This window comes from Mastomys coucha, unplaced genomic scaffold (genome assembly GCF_008632895.1).
Source record: "Mastomys coucha isolate ucsf_1 unplaced genomic scaffold, UCSF_Mcou_1 pScaffold6, whole genome shotgun sequence".
Taxonomy (NCBI): Eukaryota; Metazoa; Chordata; class Mammalia; order Rodentia; family Muridae; genus Mastomys; species Mastomys coucha.
Genome location: NW_022196912.1, coordinates 42,003,901 through 42,029,388, shown reverse-complemented (window position 1 = coordinate 42,029,388; position 25,488 = coordinate 42,003,901). Strand labels below are relative to the sequence as shown.

Here is a 25,488-nt window from a genome sequence, read left to right as displayed (position 1 = left end):
CTTGAAGATGAGGTTCTTTGTGCAACAAGAAATGACAGTTCATGTCCTGACAGCAGAATGTCACAGCCTATGCTACTGAATTATCACTGTATAGAGACAGCTGCTTGTCACCAGGACCCATGTCACCAGACATCTTTGTGCCCTCTTTTTACATATCAGAAGACAAGGAGGGGCAGTCCTTTCAGTTCTCATGTCTGGTGTTTATCACAGCCCCTGTGGAGAGCTCGGCTCCTCTTGGGTAAACCTTCTAGCCCTTGCTTGCCTGTACCTGGCTGTCTAGGCTTTACTTAGTCCTCCTAGTCCTCATGTGTGCCTCTGGGACCTAGACGTCATTCACTGACTTCTCCACAGATCTCCTCTGCCCTGGAGCTTCTCAGACCCTCTTCCCATGCTTGTTACCAGCCTGTCCAATGACATCCTCTGTGATAGATGATTGCCCAGTTAAGCAGGCAGAGTTGGCATGTCCCAGGAAGGAGAACAATCTCTATCCATATCTCGTGATGGTCTTTAAAAACTTGTTATCCCTATGTCACGTTTCCAAAAAGAAATATAGCTAGGAACTGGGGGCTGCTCTGTAGGGATGCTCTCACTCACTATGGGCCAAACTTACATGTCCTTTTGACTGTCCACAAGCCTAGGTACCTTCTGATCTGAGCAGGCCAGGATTGAAGGAAGATACCTTCCCTCTCCCTGCTTTGACTAGTTCATCCCCAGACTGGCCATTGTGTTCTTCCTTGAGGCCTGTCTATGACGTATTGCAAATAGGTCCACCCTGAACATGGGTTGAGAGGACTCCCCATCTGCTGTGCTCTCCAGGCTGCCAGACCATTGTCACTATGATGTAATGAATATAAAACTCCTGGTTTTGCTATTTGATGGCTTGATCTCTGATGGTCTAGAAAATTCATGTCTCCCAGGGTATCCCTGTTGGGCTTTAGGCCTCAAGTGTTACCAGTCTGAGAAACCGCACGTGATTCAAGTGATATGCTCAGACTCCCAGACTCACCACACACTTCAGCCTGTACCCTCCCTCCCCAGGCTTTATTACAGTCCCACAGGCACAGAAGCCTCCTCTGACCTCAGCCCCTTCTTCAACTTGCAACATATTTCCCTGTGAAGAAATTAGCTGTGTTGAGTTGACCTTGAATCCTAGACAGGAAAGAGGCCGGCACCTGTATCAACCAAACTCCAGTCTGGGTCTTCATCGGATGCTCATAGTGGCAGGCTCTTTGAGGACTCTAAAGGTCATTTCGGTGAGCCCCCATCCTCTCGAGTCTCTGTGTGCAGCCTGGAAGGGTGTCATAGATTGCTCTTCTCTGGTTACCTGCAATTATAGGCCCCATCCTTCACTAGGCATCAGAGAAGTCATGGATCCTCTGTAGAGCCTGGAAGGCCATGTGGAAGTTACTACCTCTCACATTACCTGGTGTGAGAGTGAATCATGACACTGGCTGGAGACACTGGGCACTGTACTCCTCAGATACCAGGTGGCTCATGTCATGACCATGATGACCATTCTGTTGTGGACAGGTGGACTACTAGGATTTGGAGGTAGAGTTTTTTTATTTAATATTTTTAATATTTAATAATTAAAACATTTTTAGAAAGTCAAGTTGGAAGTAAGGAATTGGAGGAGGTAAAGGTCACTATTTATCAATTGCCTCCTTGCTGGGAGGCTATCCCAGGGGTCTTTCAACAGGGAGGTTATCAACACAGATCAAGTAATAACTGGAATATGCACATAATAACCAGACTCTGGCAGTAGACATGCTTAAGTACCCTTGTGCATGAAGGAACTCTTCTCAGAGCCTTGGAGTGGGGCAGCAGGTTAGTGATATGCACAACTGGTGTGGTACGCACTTGGCAGCGGCAGGACTGGGCACCAGAGAGCCCAGCCACATTTACTCTGGAAACACAGAGTCCCTGTTTCGTACAGACGAATAAACAGGAGTGGTCCCCATCTTCTTTTTAAACATGTAAAGTCTAGGTTTTATTTTTATTCCATTCGTTTTCAGGGAATTTTCTACTTTGGATGCTGTGAGTGACCTCAGGGCTGTGATTTTGGGGAGAGTGTGCTCTTTTCTAGAACAAGTGTGGAGCAGTTTGTATTAGGCTTTCAGGGCTGCCCAAGGTTCTCATGAAACTGCCTTCAGAGGGCTATGCTGTATAGAGTGCTAGTCTCAGGCTCTGAAGCTCAGTTACCCGTGGGCGTGTGTGAGCCAGCGTGATGCTGTCTCAGATTACCAGGTCTTCTGCTGAGACATGGCATGTCAGTTGAGTTCTGGCTCAACTGAACAGCACTGGTTCCCTGCTGACTGGCACTCTATCATGAGTAATAGAGAGAATGCTAAACTCTTCTGACCTTCAGAGAACCTGCCCACTGTTGGAGGGGAAAATAGAGAGGTCCATTACTGCCAGCTCTGGGAAGGCTGAGAGAATCCTGACTTGAACTGTCAACCTGGAGCAGCATGTCTCTGGAGAGTGGCATTTCCCACGTCTGCCAAGTTTACTTCACACCCTGGGCACAAGGCTCTCAGGTGAAGGTTGTAGCCATTGTGATAAGACTGGTTCATAGGTCCAGACTCAGCTGTGACTCCAGGGTCCTTGCTTCCTAAAAGCTATTCTCAGAGCCTACTTCTCTTGTCTCCATCTGTCCCTGAGTGGTCTTTATAAACTAGGGGTTTGTGATTAGCCTAAACCACCTGGGTACATTTGAGCCACAGTGTCTGTATATTGTCATTATGGTGATCAGCAGCCAAGCAGGCCTTTGTAGACAAAGCATTCACAGTTGACTCACTGAAGGTTCAGGCCAGCTTCTGCAGCCCACTGTTCCTTGGCAGGAAGCTCCCAGTGGAATGGGAGTGTCCTGGCCAGTCAGCACATCTGTCTCTTCAGCTCTTTGAAAGACTTGGAAGCCAGAATGGAAAGTGTAGTGCCTGGAACATTTTGTGGCTCCTCTCTGGCTCTGCACTGCTTTCCATAGTCCCTTCTTCTTTCCTGAAGTTCCTTTGTCCTTAGGGCCGTTATTTCCTCTCCCAAGCCTTCCCTGGCCCCAGGTGACACTGATCCCCAATGTCTTGGTTTGTTTTCTGTTTCTGTGATTAATCATGACGCACAGAGGAAAGGATGTATTTCATCTTTCAGGTGATACTCCATCTTTGAGGGAACTCTGATAGGGCAAGAATTTGAAGCAGGCACTTTGGAGGGATGCTGCTTACTGGCTTGTCCCTGGCTCGTGCTACCTTTCTTACACAGCTTAGGACTACCTGTCTAGGAATGTCATCACCCACAGTGGGGCTGGGCCTTCCGCTATCACTTAGCAATTAAGAAAATTCCTCATAGGCATGGCCATGGGACAGTCTGATTGAGGCAATGTTTCAGTTGACGTTAGCTCTTACCAAGCACTCTAAGTTTGTGTCCAGTTGACAGTAAAAGCTATGACATGCCTCTATGTTGTCTTGGATGTTGTCAGTTTAGTACATGCAGTCTTTGTTTTGTGAGAAAAAAAAATTAGGTAACAGAGATGCTTCAAAATTGCTTATGCTATGAGAGGCTCTGTGTGTGTTTGTGTGTGTGTGTGTGTGTGTGTGTCTGAGTGTTTATGTGCAGTGTGTGTGTGTACAATGTATGTGTGCCTGAGTTTGTGTATATGTGGTGTGTCTGAGTGTTTATGTGCAGTGTGTGTGTATGTATACAGTGTATGTGTGCCTGAGTGTGTGTGTGTGTTTGTGTGTGTATGTCTGAGTGTTTTGTGTAGTGTATGTGTCTGAGTGTGTACAGTGTAGGTGTGCCTAACTGTGTGTGTATGTTGGCTTCCAGAGCTAGGGTTTTGTTCTCTAGTTCAGGATGACCAGCTGTCTAGTAACAGGAACTCACTGTGTAGCCAGAGTGACCTTGAACTCATTATCTTTTTTGTCTCATCCACAAATTTCTGGGATTATAGGCCCGAGTCATTGGACCAGTTTGAGGAGCTCCTAATTGAGGAAAAAAGAGAAGGGTCAGACAAAAACATTGGAGCGAACCTTGGAGTTAGCTGTACATGCTCTGGGGGCTTAGTGATTGGATTTGTAGAAAATGGCTTTAGAGGGTGAGCCCTTAGTTTCACTGTGGTAAATGGTGATAACATCTCCCATGGGGTTCTGGTTCCCAGGACTGTTTGTTGAGCTACAGAGGCAAAATGACTAACAAAAGTCTGGTACTTGGAAGGCCTTTGATTAAAGAAAGATGATAGATATATCAGAAATTTCATCTGTTCCTGTTTGGGGGATGTTTATTTATTGTTACAACAGTTTCTCCGACTGTTTGATTTGTGTGTGTGTGTGTGTTCATTTCAAGACATCTTTTTGCTATTAGATTGGAAAACAAGGCTTGTGAGTCATGACCCACTTTACATCTGGAAGAGGGCCGTGGCTGGTTTTGATGGATGCAGGAGCGGTCACTCTGTAGTAAACAAATCAATATTCTCATGACATAAGCCCATGGTATGCTGCTCAGAGATGCAATCCATCAGCCTGCTGAGCTTGCTTTTAGGGAGCGGTCCCCCAGACGTGACTCACTGCTGGTTGCTATAAGCAAGCCTTTGAACAGTGTGATTATGAGACTTCCCCAGGGTATACATCTCACACCTGGATTAATTGTTGTGTTTCCCTTTTAGAGAGAATGAGGCTGTGTCATTATATTGGACTCTGGCCAGTGTGGTCCAAATTTTCTGAGGTCTGTTGGTTTAAGACATTCCAGGATCCCCCAGAGACCCAATTAGACAGATTTAATTATAGATGGTAAAGCAATGCTCTCATTGCTAAGAGTCTGAGCTTTTTTATGCCTGTGACTGTAAAAGGCATATCACACAGGCGGACAAATGAGACAAGAGCCTCTGCGTACTTAGTTGCTATAACAGGATTTGTACCAGGAGTTAGGATATTCTTTATCTTATTCTGTCTTTAAAAAGCCCAGCAAGGCAGGCATTTTGATTTTATCATCTAGAGCACTAGGGGCCAAACACATCGAGGATGTGGCTCCATGACTATAGTACAGGAACCAAGACTAACTGAGTCTATTAGACTCTAAGACTGCAGGGGCCATGCTCCCTTTTCATGTTGTCACCATAGACAAGGCAGGCCACTTCCATGCCAGCCACACACAGAATAGCCCTTTACCAACAAGCCAAGTGCTACCTCATAGCAGGTCAGCAATGCTGTCTGGGTTGGGGTAGGGGTGGCACTGTAACCCTAACAGGACTTGGTGATAGCCCTATTCTCTTTTTCTGGTTATCTGCCCTCTCTTGTCTTGGCTAGGCCTCCCGTGGATGACAATGAGTTTGTTTCTGACAGCTTCACCATCTTGTGCCTCAAACAGAACTCCAAAGCCTCTCTCATCCACAGAGAGATGGAAGTGGGTGATGTTCAGAGCCAGCGTCACTCCTCAGAGCCCTGAAAGATGCAGAGAGCCGAGGCGTGTGGACAGGGACCACTGCTTAGAGCAGTGGTTCTCAACCCACCTTATGCTGCGACCCCTTTAATACAATTCCTCATGTTGTGGTGACCCCAACCATGAAATTATTTCCATTGCTATTCCATAAGTGTAATTTTTCTCCCATTATGAATCATAATGTAAATATCCAATATGCAGGAGATCTAGTATTCAGCCCCCAAAGGAGTCATGATCCACAAGTTGAGAAGTGCTGGCTTAGAGCTTAAGGCAATACTTTGTATGTGAAGTCAAGTCTCTGGAAATCAGCTTTGAGAATGGCTCTTTGGGGAGTTGGCCTTGGCCCTCCTCTCCTACTTCCTTACTTCCTCCCTCCATTTTCCTTTGTCTTACCATGTTTTCCTTCCTTCTCTTCCCTTGCCCTGTCACATCTGGCAAAAGAAAAAAAAAAAAACGTTTTGCTGAAGACATGCACTCTCCCTGGCCCTTACAGTCTTTCTGCCTCTTTTTCAATGATCCCTGATCCTTGTGAGTAGGGGATATAATATTGCTGTCCTATTATCTGTGCACGTAGGCTAGTAGGGCTTGTATTAATCCCTCTCTACTAAAGAAAGAAACTTCTCTGATGAACGTTGAGAGATGTACTCCTCTATGGGTATGGTGCTAAGGACTTAGTGAGCAGTTTACTACAATGTCCATTTGGCACAATAGTGGTAGTACGTTTACCCAAGGCCTATAACCTAGACAGCTGCATGCTAGATGCAGTGAACAGTACCAGGCATGAGCTCCATCTTAATGACTAGACTTTAAATCCAACCAGAAAGTGGCTGGTTATTCCTGTAACATTCATACCACTATTGCCCCAGTAGGCTAACAGTTAGCTGTTTGCTTAACACATCACTTTGTCTTTGAGGTTTGAGAAGTAAAGGTGCATATACACTTTCCTGTCTTTCTTTCAGTGCCTGAAACAGTATGTTGAGCTCTTGATCAAAGAAGGGCTAGAAACTGCAATTAGCTGCCCGGATGCTGCATGTCCTAAACAGGGCCACCTTCAGGAGAATGAGGTACATTCAGGGAGGGGAAACATGATTTTGTTGCCCGTGTAAGGTTGCCTGTGCCTGGCTTATCAGGATGCTGTGGTTTTCTGCTTGGCCCTTATGTTGTATTCTCTTCTAGCCCTCTCAGTTTTACTATCGTTATCTGAAATCTTATTTTTTTTTTCCTTTCAGATTGAGTGTATGGTTGCAGCAGAAATAATGCAGAGATATAAAAAGCTACAATTTGAAAGAGGTAGGTGGCCTGCTGTATAGCCTGCTTTGAATCCTGCAGCAGAGGATGGATAACTTTTATGAAGCCTTCTTTTGGAAGAGATGAGTGTACATGATTTGGTGGGAGTGAAAAATTGCACCTCTGGAATAATGTTGGTGTGAAATCCTCTGAGAGGCTCATAGCCTGGTGGCTTGGGTGTGTGATCTACTTGACACCAGGAGGGGCTTGGGAGACACTATTTATATACAGAGATTGGGGCTTCTTGTTGACTTGAGGAGATTCCTAGTTCACATTGTTCTTCAGCCAGGTTTGGGTCTATTTGGTTTTAGAAACTCTTAGATTCCTCCTGCATTGAAAAGACCCAAAGGCATGGAAGGAGGTCCCAAAGCTGGGTACTCCCTGCAGGTACCATTGTAGAGCATTGAATCTAGATTCCGCCTGCTCTGATTCACTGCCCCTTGCAGGCTTAGCTAGCTGTGCTCATGAGTCAGTGAGTCTTGGTCCTCCGTGAGTATCACAGGCCTGATATGCTAAGGTCCACTGTGCCCATTCCTATGGCTATTGGGTGACTTCCCTGGTTTCTGATCCCAGTAGGAGTCTGGCCACAACCTCAGCTCTGAGGGCCAACTCCTCCCCTCCTGCTGGGCCCTTCACAGACCATCCTCCTAGATGCAGTCCTGGTGAAGACAGAGAGATAGATGTGTGGAGTGGATTGAGAGGAGGGCTACCTTTGATGATCACGTTGCTAAGCACTAGACATGTTGGCTACCTGAGGAGGTTTTCGTCTTTGCTCTCTTGGATGCTCTGCACTCCTGAAATGGTGTTTGAAAGAACTTACAGACCAGACCCCCTTTGCTCCGATTTCAGAGACTCGAGGTCACCTGCAATGAGCAGATCAGAGACTGCAATGCAGGTGGCTTCCACTGCAGAGCTTCTGTGAGGGCATCCAGTAAGTGCTCTGATTAACAGTGCAGTGGAAGCTCCTGTGACCACATCCCTTCTCCCTAGACACTGTGAGCCTGTGTCAGAGGTCTGCTGCTAAGCCAGAACCCAAGATGTGATTACAGGGAAATGCAAAATTCAGAGCAGGACACACCAGTGATGAGGGGCTGTGGACACTCCAGGGTATCAAGCTTAAAAGGAAAATAGGAGAAATGCTAAGGATAATCTCTAATTTACTTAAAAATATAATATATATATATATATATATACTTTTATGTATACATGCACTTTATATGTATATGTGTACATATGGACAACTTCAAAAATCAGTCAGGGGAGTGGAGAGATGGCTCAAAGGTTCAGAACACTTATAGTTGTTCTTCAACAGGATTTTGCTTAGGTTCCCAGCATCCAAGTGGTAGCTCACAATCATCTGTAACTCCAGTTCCAGGTCTGACACCCTTTTCTGTCCTCTGTGAGCACCTCATGCATGAGGATCATACACATCCATGCAGACAAACATACAAACTACATACACGGTCATAAAATTAGATTAAATAAAATTCTCACCAGGTCAATAAGGATTTTCAATGGTTTCCAGAGTTGGTTTCTTTAGATGGCATCTATAATTCTCTTCGGGGCAGCTTAACTTAAATATAATATCATGCAGCATTAAAGACAGAATGAGGAGTTATAAAATCGATTCATTTGGATCTCTGAGAATCCCAGACTCTTTTAAACTCATCTTCAGAGGATTTTAACAGAAACTGGGAGTCGTTTAGATCCCAGGGAGATGAACTTTCTGTGACATCAGGTTTAATTCAAAAGTGCAGCTGGGTAGGTTTTCTTACCAAATAATTTTAAGCTTTTTTTTCCCTCCCAGTACTTTGGCTGAGTCTAAAAGTTTCTGGCTCTCGAATAAGAAACGAATCACCTTAACTTAGGTTAGAAAAATACTTTAAACTCTCAGTAGAAAACATCTCAGCAGCCTTATGCTGAGTGATGTTTAAAGAGGATTTGGGCTTTAATACGGTAGAAGCACCAGCCAGATGGCCATGTGGGACATAAGACACAGCTGCCTGCTCCAGCCAGCACCTTGGACGAACCTAGAGATGCGATCTCAAAGCCAACTTTGGCTTGCTACATTCCTTCAAAATTTAGTCAGTGGAGGATGCCTTAGGAGGAAACTCATTTAGATGAGTTTCTAACATGTACTTACAGAGAAGGCCTACAGTTAGTTTTAACTTAGTTCTTTCCTGAGACCTCTGCCACACGTAGACCCAGGTGTCTTGACTGACCTCTCCCCCTGACGTCTTTGGCCATCTGAAGGCACAGAGGGTTCTTAGCTACTGTGTCCGCCTTCTGGAACCTTCTCTCCCCTAGGCTTACTCTGACACCGGAGTGAGGAAAGGCTCTGGAGAGATGTCCATGGAGCACTCTCTTGTGCATACCTGCCCTGCATGTCTGACTCTGTGCCAATGGAAGGCTACATGTGTTTCTTCCCATGTATGTCTGGAAGTGCACGCTATCTCAACTACATCCTTTTGACTATTAAAAGAAAAACATCACATGTGATTAATAACATGACCAGGTATATTTCCACCCCTAACAAGAGTCCTCAATTTGCAGTCTTCCCAACAGGGACTTAGCCACCACCACAGACAAGGACCATGGCACTGAGAAAATCAGACAACACAGGGACAGGGAACACATGAGGGTGTGTTGGGTACTGGTCCCTCAGAATACTATAGCCTTCCATCTGTCTTTAAAATGAAAACCACCATTGTAATACAGTGGCTGGGCATTTTTCTAATAGCATGGTTGGGACTCTGCTTCACTGAGGGGCTTTAAGAAATCTGTGTTAACCCCAGCCTCCTAAAGAACAATTCTGCATGACTAGTATGCCTCTGGCAGAGTGGAGTCATGACTTGATTCTTTTGCTTCCCTAGAAGGCATAGCTTGCTACATGTAGACATATCTTATGTACATACATGCACATATACAATACAGTAAATATAATACACTATGTAAGATTCAGCATGGACCATGTGTTATTAATAGACACTGATGACAGGAAAGCTGAGGGGCACATCTATACGTTCTAAGAGAAGCACACGAATGCTACCTGCTGTGGGCTTTGTTATGGATTGCTCCTTGCTTGTATGCACAGCCAGCAGAATTGAACAGTGAGAAAGACAATGAACATACTAATAGATTCCTGCTAGGGAATGGAGCTGCTGCATAGCCGGATGTGATGGGCCTCAGCACAAGGCCGATGCTTGTAGTCTGCTTAGAGACAAATCACTTCACCTTGTCTGTTGGAAATCTTTGTGTGATGATAAGCCAGGTCATATCATTGCCCTGAGTAAAACTTGGACTTGGAGTTGTTACCATGGAAACCTACCCTAGGTCTCCTCTCCATGCCGCAGCAGAATGGGGCCTTCTATGATAAAGGAGCAAGGTAGCCTCACTTACTGTTGTCAAGGGTGGTAACACATGTCAGGAAGTATGTGAAGAGAAACCTACCCCCCAACTGATGTCTGGGGCTTCCAGAACAGAGTGAGGGTCAGCAGGTCTGACATAAGGACTCTAATGGTCTGAGACAGAAAGCCTACTCTAGTAAGGTTCAACTACAGCATGATAGCAAGCATAAAGCCAGAGGCCTGTGTTCATTTACACATTCAGCCTGGTAAGTGCCCATGTCTCCCTCTCCCCAGAACTTCACTCAGTAGCTATGCAGATAGAGAATGTCATATCTGGTCTGGGGCCATGCCTACTCCCCCATTGTGTCTACAAAGAGAGATGAAGTTGAAAGTTGGTATGTGTAGAAGGAGAAGGCTGGTAGCAGAGAGAATCCTGAAGGTCCTTGGGCTGTGGGTGCTCATTGGGGATTTCTCTCAGCACATACCTGAGGGCTGTGAAATTTTGAGGAGCTCTCAGCACCTCAAGCCTGCTGGGCAACACTTCCCCGTCTTCCCCAGTTCTATATGTTTCTACATATTTAGTGATCATGAACTTTCTTCAGACAGCAAACACTGACACCCAAGTTGGAGAGTAACTACTGTTTGTTGAGTGTCAAGAGCACCTGAGATGGTTTACAATATCGTAATGAAGTCCAGTCAATGTGGAATGCAGTTCTCAGTTCTGGAGTGTCACATACAGCATCTCAGGCCCTTGCTGTCATAGCAACAGGATCCTTTGATGATTTTGGTGAACACTTCTTAGTAAATAAGGAGTAGTGGTTACCTTGAGTTAAGAGTCAGCCAACCATGGCTGGTAGGCCAGCCCATCTTCAACCCCCAGCTGCTATAATTAAGCTTTCCCTAGAACCTTCATTTGTGGGTTAGTTCGTCTGCTCTTAACCCAGCACCAAACAAAGCAGATGTCACAGAAAACCAGAATTCTCATGGTCTATAGTGATGTAAATAATCCCCACCTTGCCCTTTACAGAGGTTGGCCTGCCTCCCCACCAGTAGATAAGACCACTGCTGATCTTATACCTGACAGGCTTCCTCTTCCAGCACTGATCTGAGTGTCCCCTATAATTGGAGCAACATGAAACTCACAGAAAAGCACACACATGTGTATGAGCTCAGGACTCTGCAGCATTAGGCCCTGTAAGTGAGGGTTTTATTTGGCTCACAGTTAGAAGCTGCATACTCCATAAGTTCTATAAGTAGGGAGGGCATGGTGGCAGGAATGTGAGGTAGCTGGTCACATTACATCCTCAGCCAGGAAGCAGAAAGTACTGAAAAACTGTTCTTAGCTTGATTGCTCATTTTGATCCAGTCCAGGACCTCGGTCTGTGGAATTTTGTTGTCAGAGGCTTGTATCCTAGGTGATCAGGTCTCCTGTGGAGTTGACAGTCAATGCTAATTAATCATCACGGCCTTCTGCACCTAATGGTGTCCCATTAGGTAGAGTGCCTGCCTTCAGATTGGGTGAGCTAACCATGTCAGGCAGCCTGGCCCAGGGCCAGGAGGTTTGCAAGCAAGCACGTTCTCTCAGCCAAAGTCACTGCTCCCCAGCTTGCTTCTCAAGAACAGCCTGAGTGCAAAGCTGAGGGCTAGCAGCTTGTGCAGATTCTGGAGATGATCCTGTAACTTGCTACCCGGCCATAGTCCCCGCTGTTAGCCTCCTGTTTGTGTCTCCTGCCACACCTGCTGAAAGTTCAGAGTCCACTAGAGAAGAGGGAAATGGAGATGCCCTGCTGGCTCGCTATGGAGGGCAGCTCAGGACGAATTAGAAATGCAGGTTTTGGATCAAGATGTGAAGGAGGAGGAGTGCGGCCATATCCTGTTTTTAAACTAAATTTCCTGACCAATCCCTTCAAGTCTGGCTTTGTAGTAACTTGGGCTTAATCTGCACAGAAGACAAGCTTCTAGTTTTACCCAGTAGTTAGGGGTTCAGGCTTGGCAAGAGACTCTGTCTTAGGCACGCAAACCACCCTATTAGAAGACTAATTAAGAACAAAGTTAGACACCCAGGTCTGGAAATGCCATAGCAAAAAAACATGGTTTTGTATGCTTCCTTTAAAAAGTAGTAAGGCAATAAGACCAATGCAGTATCTCCCTTCCCTCCTCCCTCCTTCCCTCCCTCTCTCCCTCCCTCCCTCCTTCCCTCCCTCTCTCTCTTCCTTCCCTCCCTCCTTCCCTCCCTCCTTCCTTCCTTATTTCTTTTTACCATTCAACAAATATTTGCAGCTGACTATGTATGACCCTGGCACTGGGTAGTACAGTTTCAAGAAAAGACTCTCACCTGACTTCAGGAAATGTGTCCTGCTTGTGGTGGGGGAACCAGTAGGCAGATTGTAGACAAAGACCTGGTGATGTTGACACTTAGAGAAACTGGGCTGGGCAAGTAGTTCTCCAGAATATAATGGAACTGGAGGTTAAGATGGCATCTGAAGGAGCCCTGGGCACACCAGGTACACGGGTAAAAAGCTGGGAAGGGTTTGCATGGAGTTGGCTGAACAGAGGAGCAGTAAAGGAGCAATTGTCTGGGGAGTGTCTGGCTAGGTCACCTAGATGTCCTTCATTCTGACTGCTTTAGGCAGGGCCCCATAGGTTCTTCTTGCTCACCCTCTCTCTGGTGCCTATGGTGACCTGAATCTGATTTTTGCCTTCTGTCTCGTTGTGCTAGAGGTGCTCTTTGACCCTTGTCGGACGTGGTGCCCAGCATCCACCTGCCAGGCCGTGTGCCAACTCCAGGACATAGGACTGCAGACCCCGCAGCTGGTACAGTGCAAAGCCTGCGACATGGAATTCTGCTCTGCTTGCAAAGCCCGCTGGCACCCTGGCCAAGGCTGCCCAGAGACCATGCCCATCACATTCCTTCCTGGGGAGACCAGGTACTGTGTAGGAGCTGTAGTACAAAGAGTGGGCTGGGACCTGAGGGTTGGGGACTAGGAGTGGGGGCAAACAAAAGAGGTAGGCTGCCTTCCAGAAAGTATCAGTTGAGAACATGTAGCTAGAAATGCTTTGGACTCAGAACACACTCTACCTCCTAAGTCACCTGTGGTTTACTTGTGAGAACGTTTGTCAGGGATAACACAAGACCCTGGAAATACAAAGATGCATAAGAACCACCCTTTCCCCCCTGCCTCATAGAAACACATTGGACTACATGCTCAGGTTAATTCCTCTGGTACCTGCAAGTTTTCCACAGCTACCCTCTGTTGGAGGTTATCTGAAATGGGAGTGTAGGAGTGAGACCACTAGGCACAGTAGGTGCTGGTGACAAGCAAGGTCACCAGTAGGTCCACACATACCTGAAGGCAGGAGCCCCACGTCTTTCTAAAATTCTGAGTCTACTAGAATATGGCAAAGGACGACGGTATTTCTTTCCTCTTGCTTCTCCTAGTCAGATAGCCCAGCTGTTTACCCAGGTTGACTTTATAGATGAATGTAATAAAGTGAACCATAAGAAACTGGTTATATCAGGGGCATTTCCCCACAATAAAATGTATGCTATCATGTAGTTCAGCTAGGCAAAGTGGCTGTGGTTCTGATGGTCACACACGCATGGCTGCCCACTCCTTACCCAAATGGTCCCTGATTTCTTTTGTTTTCCAGTCCTCAGGAAGGTACCTCAACCATGCCCTAGCCACAGATCCTCTGTTACTCTCTCAGTGTAGCACTGTCCTCTCTCCCTTTGTCCCTAGGTCTACAGGTCCACCATGTTCCTTACAAGAGCCTCCTTGACACCCTTTCCACAGGGTTCCTATCCATTCTGTCATCTGTATCCCCAGGGTAGTATTGGTAACTACATCCTTTGATTTCCTACTGCAGCTTGGATGATGCATTGACCACCATCCAGGACTTACTATGTTATAAGTCACATGTTTCCATGACTGATGCTTCTGCCATCAGAGGCTATGCATGCTTGACATTTGACCTGGCATACATCAGGCATTTGATACCAGCAAAGGTCACTGAATTTAGGTGTAGGTCATCGAAACTTCCAGACTCTAAGAAGACATGTACTTGCTTGGCTTGATTAAAGGTGATCGATAGAGGTTGAGTTTTAGGGAGGGGAGAGCTAGAAGGTGAAGCATCTACCCAGGGAGGCAGTCCCAGTTTCTGTGTCTCTAAGAGTAATCCTTAGTAAGCGAGTGAGTGAGTCCTGCCTCTTAACAGGAAGAACAGGAGTAGAGGACCCTTACTAGTAGAATGGAGGAGGTTCCCAGACCAGGCATTTTTCTTATCATAAAACTTAACCAGAGCTAGGGATGAGCTCAGTCAGTAGACTGCCTGCCTACCATGCAAGAAGATCCATGTTTAGTCTCCACCACTGCATAAACCAGACATGGTGGCTGCTCATGCTCATGTTCACTGAACAGCTTTCTGGGTGGCTCTCCATTTTATATATGGAGAGAGGGTCTGTCAGTTGAACCCAGAGCTCATCAATCTGCTACACTAGCTATCTAGCTTGCCCTGGTGATAGCCTGTCTCTACCTGCCTCTAGCACTAAGATTGTAGAGAGATACCACACCAGCCAAGCTTTTATTTGGGATCTGAGGATCGAAACTCCAGTTCTTGTGCTTGCATGTCTCACACTTTCTCCACTGAACCATCTTCCCAGCCTTTCCCAGAATTTCTTAACCTATCACAGTCTATTAGTGGACAAAACAACCCCATCAGGATCACACTCCTCACTATACTTAGAAAACCGTGGGCATAATCAAGAGGAATGTTCATTGCTGATCATCAGGCAAGCTGTGCTGAAGGAATTGGCATTTAACTCTTGCATATACTGTCATCCTTCCAAATGAGTCCTCTGCTGAGATGCCTTCCTTAGAGGCACTCTCTGACTTCAGTGACTGTGCACTAAGATGAGTTACACTCTGAAAACACTGATTGGTTCAAAGTGGAGCCATCTCTTTGCAGGTCATACTAGGTTGATGCTGTGGGTTCTACTACAGTATGTGGCCAGGTAAAGTGTGGCATCTTCTCTTGGCCTTTCCCATTTATTCTCCCAGATGTTGTCATGAATATATATTTCAAAGAATCGCCATCTTTTAAAAACTAAAAGAATGCAACGGGTGGTCTTATTCTGTCATGCCAAAATATCTATTTTACTTTTAAAAAAATTAACAATGTTGACTTATCACCTTAAAAAAATCAGTTTTACTATCTTAGTCACTGTTCTATTGCTGTGAAGAGACACAATGACAGAGGCAACTCTGATAAATAAAAGCATTCAATTGGCACCTGGTTTACTGTTTCAGAGGGTTAGTCCATGATCATCATGGTGGAAAGTGGAACAGTAGTTGAGAGTTTTACATGCTGATCTACAGGCAGCAAGCAGAAAGAGGGAAAAAGAGAAAAAGTACTGGACATGGTGTGAGCTTTTGAAACCTCAAAGCCCACCCCCAGTACTGGACTCACTGCCAAAAGGCCACACCTATTCCCCAAAGGCCACATGTCCTTACCTTTCAAGTCTTCTTAAGCACTCCCTGATGACTAGACATTCAAATATACAAGCCTAGAGTGGCCATTCTCATTCACAGCTACTTTGCACAAGCAAGATACTTTCCTAGCCTCACACTGAAGACAGGTTTGAAGAGGTATCCTATAGCTGGTTTGTGGAGAAGCCAGCATCTGCCACCAGACAAAGCTAATAACTATTGCACATCCATCCCAAGTTCCCAGGGAAATAGTAGTGTCAGGCAAGCCAGGTAAGACTTCTGAAGCAAGTGGGTATCTTCATGTACATGAGTGATTATGACATTTATTTTTATCGCAAGACCAAAGTGGATAAAATTTATTATCCACTCTTTGAAAAATGCACACACTTATGAAGGCTTTGTTTGTTTTATAGAAATTTAAATTTAAGTTTGTGCTGACCTTGCTTTTTGTTTTGTTTCGTTTTGCCTTAATTTAGTAGATTCACTGTATTCTGGCTAGTTGTTTTCCTGAGCTTTTGTTTCTTTGGCTTTGCATCACTTCCTTTAGTAGTAACAAGAGGTTACTGGGGTTCCTGAAGTAGAGAGGTACTCCCAGAACAGCCCCGCTGCTGAGTTTCTCTTGATCCCTACTGTGTGACCCTCATAGTATGTCTCACACAGCTCTGCTTTCAAGATGGAAGAGGGTGACGCGCCCATCAAACGCTGCCCCAAGTGCAGGGTATACATCGAGCGGGATGAGGGCTGTGCACAGATGATGTGTAAGAACTGCAAGCATGCCTTCTGCTGGTACTGCCTGGAGTCTCTGGATGTAAGTACTATGCAGCCTCACATGGCAGCCATGAGCTGTGGATTCAGATAAGTGGGAGAGCAACCATCCTTGCCCTGGGAAGCTGGAGGCCTCGCTAACCACAAAGAAATAGCACCAGAGGATGACTCTTCTATGTTTGTGCAAATCTTGGTTCCCTGAAGTGACATCTGAGTACTGAAGCTTGGGACAGATTTGGGGTTTAGCTTTATTTTGAAGAGTGTTGGGGTCTCTGCAAACATCAGAGTAAAGATCCAAGTGAGGCAAGAAGAATGTCTAGTTCAACATGACTCCATATACCAGTGCTGGTTCAAACTTCTAGAGTCTGACCACAGGCAGCTCATTTTAGGCATGTTTAAGCACAGCACAATTTGGAAAACTATTTCTCAGTGTAACACAATCCTGAGTACACAAGGAGACATACAATTACATCGAAACTTTTCTCAGAATACATGTCACTTTTTCTGTGAAGATGGCTTGGAGAGATAGGGTACACGTATTCTCTTAAGGGCCTAAGAGAGGATCTGATGTGGTCTCGGTGGTACAGATAGCAGAGAGGTCATCTGGGCTATTAGCCACCTCTAGTACTGATTGTGAGAGCTTGGGGGATCCCCTGTCCATACAGACAGTATAGAAGTCCTAGACTGGTGACCACCTCCATCTCTCAGCCTTCTGGGTGGCATACAGATTCTATACATCTGTTTCTATGGAAAGACAACCCTGTATGTTAACATGCATGGTTTTCCTCTGTGATGGGTCAACTTGATAGGATATATGCTTTACATGGGAACTCACTTCTGAACATGTCTGTGAAGGGGTTTCTAGATGGGGTTAACTGAGGTGAACTGTGGGCTGAAGTCCTCACAACCAGGTGAAGGAAGCTGACTGGCTGCAATGTGACCAGGTGCCTCAAACTCCTGTATGAAGCCATGCTTTATAAAACTTTCAGACTGTGAGCCAAAATGATCCCCTCCTAAAGTTATGCCATAGTAACAAAGAAAGCTGATAACACACACTGCCAGGCAGGAAGTGCTCTGGCATTGACAGGGGCATGACATCCCACAGAGAGGGCGGTTTTTGATGGATGTGAAGTCCTTCCACTCTGCAGAGTGACATGGGACCAGAGGATCCATGGGGGTGGCTGGAGATGTGGAAGTTGAGCAAGAGTTTGTTCACCTGCCAAATAGAACAAGGGATGTTGGATCCAGCAGTTACAAAAGAATTGGACGCAAGAAAAGGCCTGATGGGGACAGAAGTGCTGGTGGGAGGAGCTGAAGCCAGGATGGAGTAACTCTTCCGTGTGCGAGGTTGAAGGCTTTGACCTCCCTCAGGACCTGGATACGTGGCAAAACAGCCATGCAAGGACAGATTGGATCAGAACCCTTTACAGAGTCTGGAAAGAGGGCTTGTCCTTTGCCTGTAGGTCTGTATTATTACTAGAATTGTCAGGATCACATTCGTAGCCCTCACAACTAGACTTAGCTACCCAGTCTCAAAACCTCAGTTAAGAAGCAGAGAGGTTTATTCAGTGTGGTCGCACTGGGAGGAGGAACAGGGAAAGGAGTCCAGTGACCCTGCCCTCACCCCCGTGGACTCCTGTGCCAGGTACCAGCCTGAGGTTTAGCTTTAAATAGGGGTCAAGATATAATAAGTCAGAGCCTACCAGCCCTGGCCAAGGTGCGGTCCTGGCCATCACTGTCTCAGCTCTAGGCTCTGCTGCAAGGTAGCCTGACAAGCTGTCAGAAAGTTGTGAACTTTTCCTGAGAGTGACAGCCGCAGCCTTCCTTTTTACCAGGCTTCAGCTTGTCTCTTCTCTCATCTTAAGACTCCTGGAAAAACCCCCAAGTCCTTGGAGGCCATTGTTCTTTTCATAGTCTTAGAGGCTGGCATAAAAGCTGGCACTGAAGTCAGGTGCCCATTATTTCAGAGCTGGGAAGGCAGAGGCAGGGTGATTCCTGAAGCTCCTTGGACTGCCAGTCTAGCTGAATGGGTGAGCTACAGGTTCAAGCTACTGGTGTCCCAAGCGTCTCTCTTTAGAATATTTCTGCCTCTGCCAGGGTGGTCACGCTATCCATGGGGTATGGGCTGGAGGTTTTTTGTTTGCCACAGGTTGTCTAGGAGGATTGGATGACCCAGTACCCACTTTCAAGGGCAGACATCAGTAAAGGATCTAAAGGAGCTGATGCCCTGTGGCTCAATGGGTGCTTTAGAAAAGGACGTCAAAGCCTTTTAGAGACCCCACAGAATAAGAAGCTGTGATAGGCAGATTGGGAAAAATGAGACAAGCGCACTTAAGCTGTTTTCTGGGGGTACTGTACTATTAACATCGATGTGAAGGAAAAGGCAATTAAGACTCCAAGAGCAGAGCTCTCAGCCCGCCGAAGTGGCCAGATGGGGTTTCAACAGAGACACATCTGGAACTAGAAGAGGCTGTGAGCTCACCTGTCCAAGGAGGGTGAGACAGCTGCCAGACTTCTGCCTCCAGTGGTCATTGCCTAGAACTGCATCGTAAGTGCTAGGGATTGCTGCCAAACTGCCATATAGTCCGACCATGGGAAATTGGACCTTAGGACAGAAATCTCCAGGGTGCTTCCCCTTTCAGGGTGAGAAGCAGACTAGGTCCACTATCCCCTGGTGGTGATCTGAGGGGGCGGATCAATGGTATCCTAGACTTCTCTGGTTTTCTTGTCCTTTCAGTCGTACTAGACCCCATGGATATTCTTAAAAGGAAGCTTCCCATTGGTAGCCTGGGTTAAACGAGCAAAGGGTATTGGCCTGCTGGGTGCTGTTTCCTACCTGTTTTCTGTGTTGGTGATGGACAGGCAGGGCTCCCTGATACTCAGGGGTGCTGATACAGGTTGAGATACATTGAGTGATGATCATCCTCAGAGGGACCAATGTAATGAGCCTTCAGCCCAGGAACCTGGCATTCTGGAGGTGACTGTCCTGAGAATGTGAGGTAGGGACCCCTGGAGAGAGACATGGACCAGACAGTTCTCTGTGCACTGGGAAAGGATCCCTGCTCACTCTAGACAGGTGGAGACCTTGTGGGTAGAGCGTGGTTGCTGGAGTAGGTCTTGAATAAAGAGCAACATGGCAGTGCCCTGAGCCAAGGGAGGACTAACCTGATGAGAAGCTGTTCTCCTATTGTGGGATTTGACACAGGCAGGCCCCAGAGGAACTCTGGAGACTCAGAGCCTCCTCTTTCTCTTCATTCACCTATGTTGATACCAACTCCAGAGGTAGCCAGGAGACCCCTGGCTCAGTACTGAAATCTGACCAAGACTCCCTCTATTGACTGAGGCTCACAGTTCCTTCTTGCTGCTCTGTGGAGAGGGCTGGTGGCCAAGAGGAACAGTCTCCAGGTGTACAGCCCATGCATGCCCCTGCTCTCACTCTTTCTTGTGTCCACATACCGTGTATCCAGAAAGGTAAAACAGACTGAAGTGTTCAAAATACTCAGAGTCTAAGGCCAGCATTCACTGTAGACCTTTCTCTGACCTTCCCAGGATGACTTCCTTCTGATACATTATGACAAGGGGCCCTGCCGCAACAAGCTGGGTCACTCGCGAGCATCAGTGATCTGGCATCGGACACAGGTAAGAGGCTGCCCACCTGGAACTTTGATCTCAAGGAAAATGTGTATGTGTGCATGTGTGTGTGTTTGCACGAGTGTGTATGTGTGTGTATATGTGTTCTAGAAGATGAGTGTGTATGTGTATGTTAGGGAAGATGAATGTGTATGTTCTAGAAGATGAATGTGTCTGTATGTGTGTGTTCTAGAAGATGAATGAGTGTGTGTATGTGTATGTTCTAAAAGATGAGTATGTGTATGTATATGTGTGTTCTAGAAGATGAGTGTGTATATGAATGTTCCAGAAGATGAGTGTGTGTATGTGTGTATGTTTTAGAAGATGAGTGTGTGTGTGTGTTCTAGAAGATGAGTGTGTGTATGTATGTGTGTGTATTAGAAGATGAGTGTGTGTATGTGTGTTCTAGAAGATGAATGTGTGTGTATGTGTGTGTCCTAGAAGATGAGTATGTTTGTGTTTGTGTGCATCACCTAAAAGACTTGCTGATTAAAAGTGATGCTGATGGCCCTGGCCCAGTGTTCAGAACCCCTTGTCCTTGATGAAGAGCTGTCTAGAGCTGTCCTGAGTGAGGCAAGCACGTTGCTAGCAGGAAAGGATGATGGACTAGTAATGGAACATTTCTGCTGTCTGTGCTGTAAGTGGCTCTTATGTTAGCTGATTCAGCCTTGTTGAATTATATGTTGAGTGGTATTTATCACCTGTGTGGCAGGCCCCTTTGGGAGTTGGAGCCACATCTGTAAGACAGTCTTTTATGAAGCCTGCTGTCTGTTAGGTGAAAAGCAGAGGGATGCTGAGCCAGCATTCTCCCCCACAACATCAATCATCTTCAGAGGGAGGGGTAGGGGTGGGGTCTTAGATGGAGTGGGTGGGAAGGTTCTTTATGGGTTAGCGCTACTTCTGAGTGTCAAGGAGTACACCTGTGTGTAAACAGCTCGGGGTAGAGAGGACAGGGGCAGGTGAGGTGCTTGGATCCTGGAAGGACAGAGTGGGACCGGGAGTGCAGGTTTAGTTTGAAATTTCAGCAAGACCATGTCTCAGGTCTTTACAAGACCTAGAAGCCATGAATTGTATGGATGCTGAAGTTGGTAACTGAAGGGGTTAGGCGAGTAGGGTCTACAGTGCTCCCTAGTGACTGTAGAAGGGGCTTCTTTCACAGACTTTCCCATGAACCCTCTGAGTACACTGTGGCAATCCGTCTGACCCATTCTCAGGATGGTAGCCTAGAGTCGGGAGCAGATATAACTGTAACTACCTTTCCTTGGCACTCATTGCTACAAGTTGATGGAGTTGGAAGCCCGTAAGTGTGACTATCTGCAGCAGGGCTGAGGGAAAAGTCATAAACCTGTGCCTGCAGAGTGTTACTTAGGAGCAGGTAGTGCTCCCAGGGTCTGGCCAGACATGATGCCCCCTAGTCATTCTCTGACAGTAGTGGGGGTGGGAGTCGTTTTGGAGTTCTGTGCTTTTCAAGTAGCATCTTCGATAAGTATCCCTGTGGGAGAATGTCACTCACAACTGTAGGCTTGTCCTCATGAAGATGCTAGCTTCTGTATGATGCATAGCATTTCAGAGACACACAGGTAAGGGAACACAAAGTTTAGACTTGGATTGAGATAGACCAAAAGCAATAAGCAAGCCTGTGTTCAAGGATAGGAAGGTCATCATAAAAGTGATTTAGTTGCCTTTAATATCAGCACTTGGGAGGCAGAGGCAGGCAGATTTCTGAGTTCGAGACCATCCTGGTCTACAGAGTGAGTTACAGAGAATCCCTGTCTTGAAAAAACAAAACAAAACAAAACAAAAAGCAAAACAAAAACAAAAAACAACAAAAACAAAAAAAGTGATGTATGAGGAAAGCAGAAGTGAAGAGCAGATGTGGCATGCATGAGGGAGACTCTTTATGGAAGCCTCTCCCCCACCCCCCACCACCGTTCTTTTGCAAGTAAAGCTAGGTCCTGTGTTGGGCCCTGCTGATTTCAATTTTATCCAAACCTAACACACCACAGACAGACATGACTCCAAAAGACCCCATTATTCTTGTGGTTTGCCTGGCTTAGTGGCTTGCCTAGAGAGGCCCAGTTCCTCTGCCAGCCTCCTGGTTCTGGATCCAGATGCACCTCCCCCCATTTCCTCTTTGGACAGAATTCCTGCCTTAGCCCTGCTCTCAACAGACTCCTTAATGATGTTGAGAGACAGAGTTTTATCATCTTTCATCAATACTCTCATGACATTTTTATTGAGTGTTTGCAGAGCACACAGTATTGTAAGAGGGAAATTCAGGAACCTAGTCTAGACTAAGCAAGGGTCTGGGACCACATCTTTTCTTTATGCGTTGTAGGCTTGGCATAAAACCTGTGCTCTCCTCTATCTGTATAACCTTGATGTTCATTAATCCCAAATCTTTGCTTCATGCCACTGCCCAGCTCTGTGATCCCTCTTGCGCTCCTCATGCAGCCTATTCAAGCCTTACATCTGACCTGAATATGTGACATCACCTCCCTCTCTCAGGAAGAAGGTGTGTGTGCCCCCACCATGCTTCACACGTTGCTCTCACATCTGCCTTCCCCCATTGGATCCTTATCTGTCTTGTGTGTTGAGGTACGTCACCCTGTCCTCGATATAAGGGTTTGCTCATCCTTGTAACCTCAATGCAATGTTCCCAGAGCAGAGAAAGGCTTCAGAAATGGTTGTCAAATGAAGTGACACTTGAGCTGGAATGGTAGTGTTGCTCCTTCACGGCATCCCCACCCTTCTTTCCTCAGCTGCATCCTGGCTACATAGCAGGTTTGAGATAGGGTAGCTATGATCTTTGTTCTGACTCTTCAGGGTCTGTTCCTGACAGAGCTAGATGTAGTGAGCTTATGGGTTTCTACCCAGGGAACTCGACACCTAAGTGTGGGCACAGTGGTGAACTCCCCTGAGCTTCTGATGAGAAGACAGGCAAGCTCCAATGAAAGAGGTGGACAGGAACCTGGAGTAGTTGTGATAGGAGAAGCAAAGCCCAGGAACAGGTGTGCTGTGAAGTAGAACATATACTCAGTGGCTGGAGAGGACAACTGTGCTTTCCAGTGGCCCACACACTAGTAGGTCCAGCTTTTGGAAATGGGTCCATCAGTGAAATAGCTCCTACTTCTGACTGGTTTTACTGCTTCTCAAGTCTTGCCTGGTATCATCCTGTCCTTTTAGTTTGATGATGCTGCATTGCTGGTCACACCCTCCTACATGTGATGCTTTGAATGAAATCCAGCAACCCTGAAGATTCTAATCTAGCCTCTTTATAGGTTGGAAGCTAGAGGTTCATGTATTATTACAAGGCAGTGTGAGAAGGGGAAGCAAGGATGTACCTGTTGATCATCCAGGCTAGAAGACTGGAGTAGAGCAGAATGAAGCAGGGGTGATGATGGGGTGGGGGGTGGTGGAGGTTATTGATATATAAGGACATGTGTTCTGAAGGTTACAACTTGAAAAGAAAACTCTAAAGGAGGAGAAAGTGTGGGCAGAGACTCAAACTATCACAAATAGTTGGCATTCATCTGATGCTAGTTGGGATCAGCCATGAGTTGGGAAGGGAGAGAGCAGGTGCTATGGGGTAAGCTAAGCCTGGCATTGGGCACCCAGAGAAGGTTTAGAGCCCTGGAATAAAATGCTCCAAAGGTATGACTTAAAGATCTCCCATATCACATTTAGCAGGAAGTGCCAGTCTGGAAGCCTCTGGAAGCCTCTGGAAACCTGATATCCTCTACTTCTCTCTCCCACTTCTATCCATTCCATCCATTCTGAAAACCTGTTCCAGTCTTGTATCTTGCACCCAGAATCTCTAGAGCACTTGGGACATAGCACTTCTTCAGTGGGGGCTTTTGACTTTGATTGGACACCCATAGGTACGAATATGCAACACCCTGAAGGTGCCTGAGTACTCACTGTCTGCCAAGAGATCAACTAAAGTCCTGTTATCAACCCACCAACCCTGCAAGCAGGTCAGGTGTCCTTCTCCTTGCCATGGATGGGGGCAACTGCTGCAAATTTCATGAGAGTTGGGATTCCAGGGATGCCTCTGCTCAGGGTCTTGGTCAACTCAGACCTCCATGGTATTCATGACAGACCTCAAGTATAGCACAGTCTTCAGGAATGTTGACTGCAGTGTAAACTATGTTGACTTTGTGAGTTCCTGTTTCCTTCCCCTTCTTTGTTATAAAGTCTGGTAGCATTGTTAGAAGATTTTGAGGCTTCGAACCTTAGAGACATTGCAGCCAGCTTTTTTTTTTTTAATCAGTTTTCTAAGCATAAAGTATACATTTGTCTCAGCCCCCTTATCAAATGCTCTGTTGTTGGAGTCATTTCGGGGCTACTTTATTGGCTTCTTATATCTAGCACCATTCCAAACCTTCTTTCTCCCTAATCCCTTCCGACCACCCAAGGAGAGAAAGAAGATTAGAAGGAAGTGGGCTACGGACTTCTTTCGACTTCTTCCTGCTGATTAGGGGCACCAGGTACCTTGGGGCAAGTCTAATCTTCATGTCAAGATTTCTCAACCAGCAACCCAGCAATCCAGCAACAGCAAAAGCATCTGCAAAGAGCAGCACCTGGCACAGACTCTCTTGGGGCTCTCGCATTTATACCCTTTCCAGAGTCCCCAGAATTAAATTATCTGCAGCTGGCAAATGTCACACACCCCTAGAGCACAAGACAATCATAGTTAGTTGCTGTGGACAATCTGAAGCAGTTCCATTTCCCATTTGGGATTTAAAAAAAAATATATATTCACATAAAAAAAAACTGTGTTTTTAAAGAAACCAAAATTCTCGCTACACTGCATTCATACATTACATATTATGAATTTTTTTTAAAAATTTCCCATTTCTTGTAAAGGTTTTGTATAATTTACCTTGTCCTGAGTTTGCATGCGCACACATGCACACATGCGTGCAAACACACACACACACACACACACACACACACACCTATTCTGGGTGACAAGGTCTTCTAGGAAGATAAACAGAACTGGAAGACAGCAGTATCTGGGCAGACTCTGGGATTAATTGTGCACAGAAAGACATCTTTTGGGCTATTATCTAAGTCTAAGTTGATGATGATGACCATGCCCAAGATCCAACCTTCTTTTGAACATTTAACATAAATGCCACTGCTGGGGAGCCTCTGCTGGTTTTGCTTCGTCACCATCCCAGACACGAGCTGAAGCACAGAATTGTTGGACACTGCTTTCTTTTCTCACTAGAGTAAAGCTTATCTTTCATGACATGAGTCTCTGCCAGGAGAGTCTTCTCCAAGCTTCCCCTTCTCTTGTGAGCAATGAAGAGGGTCGAGTCCAACCAGGAGGCCGACTTCATTTCAGACCACTAGGCCAGCCAACTTCTAATGGTGTATTCCCTTGTGTATGTGAGGAGATGCACTGTCACTCCCAGGCTGAAGGGCTGGACTTCCTGCCGAGTTGCTTGATAGACACTAGGATGACTATCTGAGAGGCTAGAACAATATTTAGACCTTTGGAAAGCACATTGGGTCATAGATTTTTGCAAGTGTAAAAT

General features: G+C 46.1%; 1 protein-coding gene across 5 annotated transcripts in view; it reads left to right on the top strand.

Annotated features, from left to right (window-relative positions):
- The window catches only part of Rnf144a (ring finger protein 144A), a 114,191-nt gene that overhangs the window by 81,785 nt on the left and 6,918 nt on the right, over positions 1–25,488 (top strand). For all 5 annotated transcript variants that reach the window (XM_031357235.1, XM_031357233.1, XM_031357234.1 and 2 more), the window contains 5 exons: positions 6,387–6,491; positions 6,657–6,717; positions 12,781–12,988; positions 16,208–16,355; positions 19,862–19,951. In XM_031357235.1, coding sequence (XP_031213095.1) covers positions 6,387–6,491; positions 6,657–6,717; positions 12,781–12,988; positions 16,208–16,355; positions 19,862–19,951 — 612 coding nt within the window. The remainder of the gene's footprint in view (positions 1–6,386; positions 6,492–6,656; positions 6,718–12,780; positions 12,989–16,207; positions 16,356–19,861; positions 19,952–25,488) is intronic.